This window comes from Phascolarctos cinereus, unplaced genomic scaffold (assembly GCF_003287225.1).
Source record: "Phascolarctos cinereus isolate Bilbo 61053 unplaced genomic scaffold, phaCin_HiC Scaffold_4;HRSCAF=312, whole genome shotgun sequence".
NCBI classification, from domain to species: domain Eukaryota; kingdom Metazoa; phylum Chordata; class Mammalia; order Diprotodontia; family Phascolarctidae; genus Phascolarctos; species Phascolarctos cinereus.
In genome coordinates this window covers 673,166,869-673,181,373 of record NW_027555847.1, presented here as the reverse complement: position 1 = coordinate 673,181,373, position 14,505 = coordinate 673,166,869, and the positions used below count along the sequence as shown (strand labels likewise).

The following is a 14,505-nucleotide window of genomic DNA, read 5'->3' as shown; positions in this document are numbered from 1 at the left end:
TGGGTAAGGCCCAGTATTTTTTTTTTAACAGGATTCTTTGTTTATGCACACTGGCTGATATTATACTTGAGAGGCACCCAAAATCCCTAGTGACAACATAAAAAATCACGTATTTCTTCATGTTCTACTACAGAGCTGTTGTAGTCTAAATTCAGCGCTGTCCACTGGGTGACCCAGTGACTACATACACTTTGGAAAGCAGGTTACAATAGGTCATCAGAAATTTATATACCTAGAAAAGGGGTCTGAACTAGGATAGTTACTATGTGAATGCATAAAAAGGGGCAGATATAAGAACTGTTGTCAAGGAAGGACTGACAAAGCTTGGCAACTGCATTATGGTAGGTGAGAGGGAAAAGAGCCAAGGATAACTCCAAAACTATAAACCTGCGTGACTCGGAAGGATGGTGGTATCATCAAGAAAAAGGAATAATAAGTCTGGAGGAAGGAGGGGTTTAGGAAGAGTGTGAGGAGCCTGAGGACATCCAGGTAAAGATATCCAGCAAGTAGTTCCTGATATGTAACTGAAGCTCAGCAGAGAGACAAGGGGGCTGAACCTACAGAATTTGGAATCATATGAATAAAGATAATTGAATACATGGGAGCTGATGAGATCACCAAGTGAAGAGAGAAACAAGGATTCAGGATAGAGCCTTGGGAATTATGACCACAAAGTGGAAAGGAGAATGAGTAGTGTTTGCAGAAGACAATGGGAAGAGAGTGTCCATAGTGGAGGAGGGTAGGGGGCAGGTCTACAATGTCAAAAGCTACAGAAAAGTCAAGGAGGATGAGGAATGAGAAAAGGCCATGACAACTCAAGAAGCAAAATAAGGAGTATATTTTTGGACCTGTACAATGTAAGAATGTTTTCCCTGACTATGCATATTTACTACAAGGATTTTGTTGTTTTTATTTTGCCCAAGGGGAGAGGTGGGAAGAAGACAAAATAAATGCTTCTTAATTGAAAATAAAAACAAAACAAAAAATCTTTAACAAAACCCTTTCAAAAAGACTACTGGATTTAGCAGTTAAGAGATCTAATTGATAACATTGGAGGAAGCAGTTTCATAGAGAGTGATGGGGTTGGAAGCCAGATTACATGGGATTCAGAGGTGAGAGGTGAGAAAATGGAGACAATAAACACACATAACTTTGTAGAAGTATGACTCTGAAAATAAGGAGTTATGGGACAATGGGGTTTGAGGGAATGGCAGGGTCAAGTGAAGCTTAAACATGGAGAAAACCTAGACAAGTAAGGAGGGAGGCTCAGGGAAGGAGCCAGAGGGTGAGGAGAGACTGAACATATGAAGAAGAATACCAGAGGAAGTAAGCTCCCAGAGATGTTTCAACAACCACTATACAGATATCATAGTAAAGGATACAGTAAGGACATAAGCTTCAGATACAATGGATGACTTTTAAGGTCCCTTCCAATTTTGAGATTCTATGATTCTATGTAGCTAAGCAAGTCCATAGGGTCTTGCTTCTGAATTAGGCAATAAGGGCACAACATGGGCAGGGTATCACTGTCCCCTATGTCATCCTCAAAAGTAAGGCATAGATCCCAAGTTTGATTTTTTTTTTTAATTAAAGGGGCCATCCCTTGACTCACTGCTTAAAGAGGCTTATTTACTGAATAGGCATTGCCTCACTCAAACAGAGAGACTGAAAAGACCTTAGCTTAAAAGGGCCAAGGTCTTCCACTTCATTCTAGGCCATCTCTGGTCGCCCTGATGAGATATCTGGCCACTGGACCCAGATAGCTCTGGAGGAGAGAGTGAAGCTGGTGACCCTGCACAGCCCTTCCTTACTCAAATCAAAGTCAATTGCAAGTCATGTCATCATCTCCCTGATGTCACAGTCCTCTTCGAGAATGAAGGACAAACCACACAAGTTTAACTTAAAAAAATTAAACATGACTATACTATCCAGAAATTTGTATCAATATATATTATTTCATCTTCTCCACTGAAAAAGAACAAATACTATAGTATTTATATTTATAGTATATATTTAATTCCATTATGTATAATGGAATTAAAACCTTTAATAGGTAAAGAGATAATAAAAGAGCACTCAGATAATTTAAATGAATTTGAGTTTCCAGGTACAGATGAATTCCATCTCACTGTACTGAATAAACCTACAAAAATGAGCAAGGAAACCACTCACAAGCAATGGAAAAGGATAGAAGACAGGCCAAGGATTCCTTTTTCCAAATGGGACAAAAAAGGTTGTTTTTGTAAACTATGGCCCTCTAACCCTGATAGCAACCTGTGGTGAAAATGTCAAGGGTGGTTTTTGCTCAGGCAGTCACAAAAGAAAAGCAGTCATCGTTAGGCAACAACAAGGGTTCACAAAAAACAGGCCAAGAGATGAGACAGGAGTGGCTTGACCACTGCTCCTGTGACCAGCTCTTTTGAATCTGACCCTTGAGCACCCCCAAAGTCAGCTTATTCCCAAGGAAAAGGCTGAAGAACTAGTGAAGAACTACTTGGGCCAAACTGTGCTCAAGGAAATGGTGAAGAGCCAAGCTCTCCAAATGTTCCTCCAAACAGAACAGCATGTTCATACTTTAATCCACAGAAATCAGAGTGAGAACAAATTGTTATCTGGTCCATTCTTTAATGACACAGGATCTGTCTCTAAAACACAGGAATAGAAGGTGTTTTGCTGGAATTTTGTGTCCCTTTTACAGCAATATCGAGCTCATAATTTACAAACTTACTGCTTTGAATATTGATTTTTCCTAAGTAAGATACAGAAGCAAGAAAAGCTGTAGCTGTTATCAGCAAAAGCTATCCAGGATACTGGGTGAGATTATGACTCTAACTTGATAAAAGGGTCCAACACTCTACTACAGGTAAAGAAGGCCCAGTCTACTGAAGAAGGCTTTCTGATGAGAGAGGAAGTCTCTATTGTTATTACAGAATGTCACTGGCTAAAAGTGAGCTGGCAACAAGCCCCAGTCATTCTGTGCCATCCATACCTTGAGAGTGTGGAATACAAATTACCTAATCTTTGTGCTCCTGGCACACTGCTCTGCACATAGTAACAGACCATACTAGTCATGCTCAAAGGATCTTATTTCATCAGCATAGGAGGAACTCCCAGTGTGGGAACTCCCTCCACTTGTCTATGACTTTGTGGCAAGAAGACCAGGAAAATGGTAGAGACAAATTGGCCTTTTATCCAAGAGGAGTGAAGTGACTTGTCCAGGGTCACACAGCTATCAGGAAACAGAAGCAAGCTATGAAGTCAGTCTTCTCAACTCCAAGCTCAGCATTCTTATCCACTATGCCAAATCATCACTTCGCATCAGGCTGTACTTCATATTTGTTGAATGACTCACCCCAATGCTCATGAATTACAGAATTTGAGAATTTGGAAGGGGCCTCAGTGGCTATCTTATCCAACCCATATATTAAAGAACCCCCACTATAGCATGTTCAACAAATGGTCACCCAGCCTCCGCCAAAAGAACTTCAAGGCTGGGTGATCCACCACGTCTCAAGAGAGAACTCATTCCATTTTGGGAGACCTCTAATTGCTGACAAATTTTTCCTGTTATCAAGCCTAAATTGGCCTACTTGCAATTCCGTCCCTTTCCCTCCACTCCCCACTCCCACCCCAATGCTCATGGTTGAGCTCTCTAGAGTGAAACAGAACAAATCTCCTTGCTCCTCCAGATGTTAAGCCCTCTGAATACTTGCACACAGCTGTGAGGTATCCTCCCTTGAATCTTCTTCTCTCCATGCTAGACATGCTCAGTTCCTAAGATTTTCCTCATACAGCACAAAATGAAGGCTCCCCATCATCCTGGATGCTCTCCTCAGGACCCTCTCTAGCTTATCAATTTCCTTCTTTTTTTAAATTTTTTTTTCCATATGCTTTTGAGTTGAAAATTTTTTCTCCCTTCCCCCCCCCCCCAAGACGGCGCACAATCTGACATAGGCTTTACATTTACATACCCATTAAACATATTTTCACATTAGTGAAGTTGTAAGTAAAAATTAAAACCAATAGGAAGAACCATCAGAAAGATGAAACAAAACTCAACTGAAGGTAAAAATAAGTGAGAGCAATTCGACTTCCATAGTTCTTTCTTTGGATGTGGACAGCATTTTCCATCCTGAGGCCTCTGGAGATGTCTTAGATCTTTGTAATGCTGAGAAAGGTTCAGTTTAATATTAGTCATTGCATAATGTGGCTGTTATAGTGTACAGAGTCCTCTTGGTTCTGCTCACTTCACTCAGCATCAGACCATATAAGTCTTTCCAGGATTTTCTGAAGTCAGCCTGTTCATCATTTCTTATAGCACAATAGTATTCCATTACATTCATATACCACAACTTGCTCAGCCATTCCCCAATGGATGGGCATCCTCTCAATTTCCAATTCTTTGCCACCACAAAAAGAGCTGCTATGAATATTTTTGTACATGTGGGTCCTTTTCCCATTTGTTTGATCTCTTTGGGATATAGCCCTAGAAGTGCTATTGCTGGATCAAAGGGTATGCACATTTTTGTAGCCCTTTGGGCATAGTTCCAAATTGTTCTCCAAAATGGTTGGATCATTTCACCACTCCACCAACAATGTATTAGTGTTCCAATTTTCCCACATCCTCTCCAACATTTATTATTTTCCTGTTTTGTCATGTTGGCCAATCTGATAGGTGTGATGTGGTACCTCAGAGTTGTTTTATCAACTTCCTTCTTAAACTGTGGTGCCCAGAACTGAACACAACATTACAAATGAGATCTGAAAAGGACAGAGTGAAGGGGTATTACTTCCATGTTCCTGGAAGCCATGTCCCTCCTAATAAGCCCAAGGTTGCATTAGCTTTTGTGGCCATTGAATCACACTGCTCACTCATGCTGAACAACATGGGTCCACTAAAACCCCCAGATCTTTTTTCAATCCTCAAAGTCCTCAAACTATATTTGTGTTGGGGTTGGTTTTTTTTTTTGGGTACCTAAATACCAGACTTTAGAATTATTCTTAATGAATTACCAGATTTGTCCCAATGGTCTCCTATACAGATTTTATGGGACCTTGGTTTTGTCAGTCAGTGTGTTAGCTATCCCTCTCAAGTTTTATGTCATCTTCAAAAGTGATGAGTACACCATCTGTGCTTTATCCAAGTTAGTGATCATAATCAACAGTATAGGGCCAAGTGCCCTTCCCTGAGGTCCCTCCACAATGACACTGGACTATTAACAACCCCTCTGAGTCTGGCCATCCAGCCACTTCTGAATCCATATCTACTCTGCATCTCTCCAATTTCTCCACAAGAAATGGAGATACTTAAAAAAAATTTTGGAAGCCTGCATTTGAATCTTGGAACCTATATGGGAATGGTCAAGGCATTTAAATTTCTCTGAGCTTTAATTTCTTCAACTGCAAATGGGGATTACACTTGTACTACATACTTCACAGGATGGTTGAAAGGAAAGTGCTATGTGAAATTTAAAAGTGTTATATAAATGTAATTGTTCTATTTAAACACAAAGTACACCAACATTTCCTCCTAGAGAAAGTCTGAGACCTTTTAAAGGACAAGGTCTTTAAAAAAAGTCCATCACTCCACTCTTGAGTTTGCTGTTCTACCTGGTTTCAATTCCGTAGAACAAGATGTCCCTCCCAGGATGAGCTTATCACTTTTAAACTTACCACTAGGCTGCTAACTCAACCCTTGACTGACTCTACCTCCCTTAGCCTCCCGCTGGAGGAACTGAGGACAGAGTACCAATCTCCTCCCAATGCCTTCCTTTATAGAAGGCAGAAACTGGACTCAACTCATTCCACATGGTATCTGATACCTTGTTTTCAACTCGACAGAACAAGATGCCCCTGCTCTGGGTACCCCCTAAAGTCCCATCTCCTCTCCTCCTCCTTTCCTGCCTTTTTTTGTATGTTATCTCCTGCTTTAGATTGTAAGCTCCTTTAGGGCAAGGACCTTCTTTCTTTTTGTTAATTGCATCCCTGGTGCTTAGTATAGTGTCTAGCCCGCAGCAGGTGCTTACTAAATGTTTAATTGATTTATCGAATTGTATTGGTCCTGGAAATGAAGAAAAAACAAAGGCTGGTCACCCCAAAGGGGAGACTGAAAAATGCATAACCTCCCATAATTTGGTCTTTCCACCACTGATGCACACAAATTCTCCTACTGGCTCAAATGCAAGATCAAAAGCAACTCTTTTTAAATTTCCCAGAAACCCTGACTTCCTTCAGTATAAACTCAGGGGCCTCCTGCTCTGGGAATCTTTTCCTATTTACTAACCTAGCTGTTAGTGGTGACTACTATATATGATCATATATACCCTTATGTGTTCATGTTTTTTTATCCTTTCCCCCAGTAGATTGTAAGTTCCTTGACAGCAAGGCCTGTTTTTCATGCTGCCTTCGCACCCCTAGCACATACTACAATGGACAGTTGCTGTATATGTCATATTTAAAATGAACCACCAAGAGTAACTAACTCACAGCATCATCTACTATTCTGGTCCTCAAGTCATCACTGAAAAGCATTACTATTTGTTCTTTCTATGAGACATATTCCCTTACCTTAGAAAATATCTGAGTTAAGTAGATATCTTCTTTATAATAGGAGAAAACATGCACAGCGTGGCATCAATAGAACACTTAGAAATAAAATTCCCAAGACAGAATCTGATAATAGTTTAGAGGTTTTGCATTCTAAAATAGCGAAGTTAAAGACATCTAGAATGGCAAGTTATTTATGCTGACTTACCAGCAAAGTGATGGGAGGCCAAGGAAGGCCATATAGATCTCAGTAATCCATTCTTATAGAGAAGATCAACAGTACAGATAATGGAAAACAGTAAATAATTTTAAAATGTTTATATTTGGCTTTGGAAATAACATTATAATTATTGCTAGTACATAGCATTAATTTTTTTGTTGTTCTGACTTAAAGGACTGTTAAAATTAGTTTGTATTATATAAAATATTTGGGAGTCTACCTGCCAAGACAATCCCAAGAACTATATGAACACAATTACAAAACAGTTTTCACACAAATAAAGTCAGATCTAAATAACTGGAAAAATATCAGTTGCTCATGAGCAGGCTGAGTTAATGTAATAAAAATGACAATTTTACCTAAATTAATTTACTTATTCAGTGCCATGCCAATCAAACTACCAAAAAACTGTTTTACAGAGCCAGAAAAAAATAACAAAATTCATCTAGAAGAACAAAAGGTCCAGAATATCAAGGGATTAATGAAAAGAAATGCAAGGGAAGGTGGCCTAGCCGTACCAGATCTAAAACTGTATTAATAAAGCAGCAATTATCAGAACTACTTGGTACTAGCTAAGAAATGGAGTGGTGGATCAGTAGAACAGGTTAGGTACACAAGACATAGTAGTCAATGACTATAGTAACCTACTGTTTGATAAACCTGAAGACTTCAGCTACTGGGATGAGAACTCATTATCTGACAAAAACTGCTGGGAAAACTGGAAAATAGTATGGCAGAAACTAGGCACAGACCAACTTCCTTACACCATATATCAAGATAAGGTCAAAATGGGTTCATGATTTAGACATAAAGGGTAATATTACAAGCAAATTAAGAGTAAGGAAAAGTTCATCTGTCAGATCTATGGAGAATGGAAGAATTTATGACCAAACAAGAGATAGAGAACATTATGAAATGCAAAATGGATAATTTTGATTACATTAAATTAGAAGTTTTTGCACAAACAAAGGGAATGCAACCAAGATTAAAAGGGAAGCATGAAGCTGGGAAACACTTTTTACAGGCAGTGTCTCTGATAGAGGCCTCATTTCTAAAATATATAGAGAACTGAGTCAAATTTATAAGAATACAAGCCATTCCCCAATTGATAAATGGTCAAATGATATGAAAAAGCAGTTTTTAGATGAAGAAATTAAAGTTACGTATAGTCACATGAAAAAATGCTCTAAATCACTACTGATTAGAGAAATACAAATTAAAACAACTCTGAGGTACCACCATCATGCCTATCAGACTGGCTAACATAGCAAAACAGGAAAATGATAAATGTTGGAGAAGATGTGGGAAAACTGTAACACCAATGCATTGTTGGCGGAGTTGTGAAATGATCCAACCATTCTGGACAGCAATTTGGAACTATGACCAAAGGGCTATAAAACCATGCATACCCTATGCTCCAGCAATACTCCACTACTAAGTCTGTATTCCAAAGAGACCATAAAAAAAGGGAAAAGGACCCACATATACAAAAATTTTTATAACAGCTCTTTTCGTGGTGGCAAAGAATTGAAAATTGAGGGAATGCCCTTCAATCAGGAAATGGCTGAACAAACTGCAGTATATGAAAGTAATGGAATTTAAAAAAAAAAAAAAAGAGTAATGGAATACTAATGTTCCATAAGAAATGGTGAACAGGTGGACTTCAGAAAAACCTGGAAAGATCTGTATGAACTAATGCTGAGTGAAGTGAGCAGAACCAGGAGAACACTGTACACAGTAACAGCCACACTGTGCAATGACTTTGTTAGACTTAGCTCTTCTCAGCAATGCAATGATCTTTCTAGGACAATTCCAAAAAACTCATGATGGAAAATGCTATCCACATCCAGAGAAAGAACTATGGAGTCTAAATGCAGATTGAAGCATACTATTTTCTTTTTCGTTTGTTTTTTCTTTCTCATGGTTCTCCCTTTTTGTTCTGATTCTTTTTTCACAACATGACTAATGTGGAAATATGTTCAATATGATTGTACATATATAACCTATATCAGATTGCATGTCATCTTGGGGAGGGGAGGGGAGGGGAAAGAGGGAGAAAAATTTATAACTCAAAATCTTATAAAAGTGAATGTTGAAAACTAAAAATAAATTTAAAATTTTGTATTTTCTTAGCATACATCAGTAGGGGGGAAGATGAAAGAGTACAAGGCCTAGTGCTGGGAGGAAGGGGCAGAGAGTAGAATCTGGAAGACAGGAAGTTTGCCGCACATTCTACAAATGAAGAGTCTACACGTGGCTAATCAGAAATTGACTGGAGGCATCACGTGAAATCAAAAGAGTAAAACACTAAAGTCACGAAATCTAGTTCAAGATGTAGAACACCAGCGAAATAATTGGGTGATTTTAGAACCTTCTCTGGTTCTGTTTTCTCATCTGTAAAACAGAGAGTTGAATTAGATTAGATCTAAGGTTCCTTTCTAGCTCTAAAACCAATTCTGAACAGAGACCCAAAAAAATCTAGAAGGCATTCAGGCTTCAGTCACAGGCTTGGCTCAGAAAACCTCAAAGTTGCCTTCCAACTCAAATTCTAGAATTCTCTGACTAAATAAAAATCCTAAGTCTTAAAAAATAAAAGTGCCATAAAGTCAAATAAGCTTAACCTGATGCCCAAACATTGTACCACTGTGACTCAGATGCCCCCTAAGTACTATTAACAACTCAAACTAAGTGTTATCCAGAAAGGTGCCATTTATTTATCTCCTTACTTACCACTGCTCCCTACTAAGGCTAAATCTGGATGCAAGGACCAATTCAGCTTAAAAATCATAGCTTCCCTGACAACCAGTGGCAAAGAATGAGCCCTTGGCAGCCAGGTGGAAACAAAGAGGAGGGAGTCAAAGGTCACAGTCCTGAGAGTCTAGCATTACCAGATTGCCTGGTTAAGCACTAGGTCCAGAGATTAGGAAGAATTACCTAAGAAGAGCCAAGTGCCACCACTATACACAAGTCATTGCACTAAAATATGTTTTCAAATATTTGGGATGGTGTGGCCATGTAGAACACTACACAATTTGGATCCAACCGTTCTGGAGAACAATTTGGAACTATGCCCAAAGGGCTATAAAAATGTGCATACTCTTTGACCCAGCAATAGCACTTCTAGGACTACATCCCAAAGAGATCCACATGTACAAAAATATTCATAGCAGCTCTTTTTGTGGTGGCAAAGAATTGGAATTTGAGAGGATGCTCATCAACTGGAGAATGGCTGAGCAAGTTGTGGTATATGAATGTAATGGAATACTATTGTGCTATAAGAAATGATGAACAGGCTGACTTCAGAAAAACCTGGAAAGACTTATATGGTCTGATGCTGAGTGAAGTGAGCAGCACCAAGGGAACGCTGTACACAATAACAGCTATGTTGTGCTATGACTAATACTGATAAACTTAACCCTTCTCAGCATTACGAGGATCTAAGACATCCCCAGAGGCCTTGTGATAGAAAATGCTATCCACATCCAAAGAAAGAACTATGGAAGTTGAATCGTTATCATTTTTTTTTCTCTTCTGTTGAGTTTTGTTTCCTCTTTCTAATGGTTCCTCCTATTGGTTTTAATTTTTACTTACAATTTCACTAATGTGAAAATATGTTTAATAGGAATGTAAATATATAGCCTATATGAGATTATGCGCTGTCTTGAGGAGGGTGGTGGGGAGGAAGGGGGAGAAAAATTTTAAACTCAAAAGCATATGGAAGTGATTGTTGATAAATCAAAATAAATTAATAAAATTTAAAAAAAAAAGAAAACTACACAATTTGCTGAAAAATGAAAGAATAAATGCAGAACAAAAAGCAATGATTAAGAAAGGGCTATTTGCCTATGGGAGGGCAGAATTTCAAGAAATACCCAGGCTCCCTTTATGAAAGGAAACAATTTAAACTTGAAAAGCAAGGCTGTACATTCTAGGGGAATGACATGCTTCTAACTGCCAAGGTCTTTTCTGGGCCAGAGGCCATTGAAAGCAACACCACAGGGGACATTCCTGTGAAATTACAAACAAAAACACAGTTCTCAGTGAGCCACTGGATGATAACTAGTTTAGAAGGAAGGAAGAGACTCTCAGGGCGTGTTTCGACTTATAAACAAGTCCAGAATGGAATAGTCCAATAATTAGGAGATAAAACTGATGGCAGTGGTTGTTTATACCAAGTAGGGCCATAGCAACGGAGTCTTCTACTGCTTTTTACAAAGGCAGTCTTGTAAACCAGAGGTATAAAACAGGTCAACAGATTAAAATGTAATTGGGAAATAATGAACAAAATGAATTAAAAAACAGAATATAGACAATGTTAATATGTGGTTTTCTAAGTCATCATGGGGTCTGTGGTTTAGTGCCTCCCCCTCTTTCTTTTTGAGTTAGACACTACTGTTGCAAACCATTAAAGATAATGGCTGAAAAACAGTACTTTTCACAAATGGTTCTAAATAAACTAAGTTTTGAAATTATCAGATATCTGGACACAGGCAAATCATCCTTCCAATGTCAAGCCAACATACTTGCTATGTGAGGTAGATCTGCCCATTGAAGAATTCTGAAAGCCAACAAATTCACTGTAACAGGAATTCAGGAACAAGAATTTCATGATCTTAAGACAAAAAAGGTCTTCTGGAAAATCTCTAGACCAGAGGTTCTTAACCTTTCCTATATCATGTCTAATGAAGCCTATGGACCTCTTCTCAGAATAATGTTTTTAAATGCATAAAATAAAAAATATATACAAAGGAAACCAATTATTTTGAAATAGTGATCAAAATATTTTTTAAACACAAGTTTGTGGATCCCCAGGTTAAGAGCCTTTGTTCTAGTCTAACAGTCCACTCCATGTACAATTCTCTCTTCAGAACCTCTGAACTGTGTTCATCCAGCTTCTGCTTGGACACTTGGAGTGAAGGAAACTCAAAGAGCTGCTAAGTCACTCCAGTTCATTGTTCGGCACCTTCAACCATCATAAAATTACTTGTACTGAAACAAAATCTGCCACCTTGTATCTTCTATCCATTGGCCCTAGTTCTGCCCTTTAGGTCCACAAATGAGAATTCTGCTCCTTCTAGATGATAGCACTTCAAAGGAAGACAGGTATCATGTCACCACTACTGCATACCACACCCCTAGATCTTCTACTCCTCAAGCTAAAAAAACCCCCAAATTCCTTTCATCTGTTCTCACAGTAACTACTTTAAAGTCTCCACACAATCCTATCTGCCCTATGTGGACACATTCCAGCTTACTGGTGTCCATGACAAGATGTAGTATGATGAAGGAAGTCCAACACTCTAGACAGGAACAGAGTAGAGCATGCTAGAATTGTGATCCCATGGCCGTATGAGGTAGTAGAAAGAACACTAGTCTGGATTCATGGAGTTCATTCATGGCCCACGATGGGTAGCTGCATAACACTAAGTCGTCTAACTTCTTGGTACCTCAGTGTCCTCAAATGGAGATAATGTCTGCATCACCTACTGATTCACAGAAAAGCACCTTGGAAATCTGAAAACACTACAAGAAGTGTGAATCATTTGCAGCTATGACACCCAACTGACTGGTCTTGAGACACTTGAGTTTCCAGGTCCCTTTCACACGAATGGCTCTCTAGCCACATCTGCCCATCCTAGCTTTGTGGACTTTGAAGTGCTATATGTGTGTATGATAACAGACATTTAAGAAATATGCCAACCTTCACCGCCAAAGCACATCAGGGTACAACAGAAGCCTCAAAGGATATATTTTCTGCTTCTCTTCATTATACAATACATCCACCAGCTGTATGACGTTTTTGTGCCGTAACCTCCTCAGTAGCTGGATCTCCCTAGAAGAATGGGGGAAAAGAAGCCATTAGCACATCTCTCTACAGAAATGTAAGTACCCATATTACTGAACAAGAGAAGTAATTTGCTAAAGGTGCAACTGTATTTTCAAGTCGCTTGTTTTTTTAAAATTATTTATTAATTTATTTTTGAATCAAGGCCAACATTTGCTCTATCCTCCATGATGACTCTAAATCTGACCAGCGTGCCAAGAGCTGTGGTGTGACTTAGATCGTCTAGCCAAAGATTACAACCTCCAAATACTTACCAAGATCACTGGCACACAGGTTTACCTCCTCAAATAATGCTGTACAGTAATTTAATCCTTCTAAGACTTGTATTCCAATGCACTAGTGCAAGACTAGAGGAGAAAAACTATAGGCAGGGGAAGAAGGAAAAGCTGAGGCCATTGTTGGCCCTCCAACAGCCATACCGCATTGGTGCCGTGGCCCCAATGCGAGTTATTCTTGCCCCTGATGGAGTGTACTCAGAACTGCCAAAAATAGGCTTTGCAAGGGGAGACATTCACTTGCCTACAAGCTTAAACTCGATAGTACCTATGTCTTCATACATATATAAACAACCTTCAACATGCTTCCCCAGCCCCTCCTACTACCAGGAAAAAAAGAAGTTAAAAATTAATAATGATAAAGAGCAGACAGAATAAAATATCTGTTAACAGGTTTCATTTTTAACTGAAAATGATCTAAAATCTGTCCCATAAACCAATCATTACCTACAAAGCAACATTAATTTTTCACTTTAGATAGAGTACAGGCCAGCACTAGAGAGCACTAGACAGGACAGCATGAGGATGGCAGCTGACGTGAAGAGGGGAAAGAAACTTGAGTTAGGGCTCAAACGGCCCAGGCTCAAGGGCTACTTGTGCCACAAACAATAGAACACTGAGCAAATCACTTGTCTTCTCCAGAGCTTCTCCAACGACCTCTAAGTTTCCTTCCAACTCTGACATTCTCTGTTCTATAGTTCCTGCTTCTTAAGTCTGGGTGATTGTGAGAGTCAGTAAGTCACTTTAAACTCTGGTTTGATCCTCTGTAGAATGGAGCTAGCAATGATCTACACATGTAAGACATCAGCATTTCTATATATTACCAACAAGGTCCAGCAGGAAGAAACAGAAAGAGAAATTCCATTTAAAATAATTGCAGACAATATAAAAAGTTGGGAGTCCATCTGCCAACAAATCCAGGAATCATATGAACATAATTATAAAACACTTTTCACACAAATAAAGTCAGATCTAAACAACTGGAGGAATATTAATTGTTCATGAGTAGGCTGAGCCAATGAAACAAAAATGACAATTCTACCTAAAATAATTTGCTTATTCAGTACCATACCAATCAGGTTACCAAAAAATTATCTTGTAGAGGTATAAAAATTAATAACAAAAATCATCTGGAAAAACAAAAGGTCAAGAATATCAAGGGATTAATGGGGAAAAATATAAAGGAAGGTAACTTAGCAGTACCAGGGCTCAAAATGTATTACAAAGCAGTAATCTTCAAAACAATCTAGTACTGGCTAAGAAATAGCTCAGTGGAATAGATAGGTACACAATACACAGTAATAAGTGACCATAGTAATCTAGTATTTGGTAAACACAAAGATCCAAGATTTGGGACAAGAAATTACTATTTGACAAAAACTGCTGTGAAAATTAGAAAGCAATTTGGCAGAAACTAGGTATAGAGCAACATTTCACACCATTTATCCAGATATGCTCAAAATGGGTACATGATTTAGACAAAAAGGGTGACATCATAAGCAAATTGGTAAAACATGGAAAATTTTACCTGTCAGATTTACGGACAAGAATTTATGACCAAATGAGATGGAAAGCACTGCAGGAGGTAAAATGGATACTTTTGATTACATCCAATTAAA

General features: G+C 38.7%; 1 protein-coding gene across 5 annotated transcripts in view; it reads right to left on the bottom strand.

Annotated features, from left to right (window-relative positions):
- STK11 (serine/threonine kinase 11) overlaps positions 1 to 14,505 on the bottom strand; it is a 189,654-nt gene that overhangs the window by 104,209 nt on the left and 70,940 nt on the right. For all 5 annotated transcript variants that reach the window (XM_021009112.2, XM_021009115.2, XM_021009114.2 and 2 more), the window contains one exon: positions 12,516 to 12,599. In XM_021009112.2, the coding sequence (XP_020864771.1) occupies positions 12,516 to 12,599 (84 nt within the window). The remainder of the gene's footprint in view (positions 1 to 12,515; positions 12,600 to 14,505) is intronic.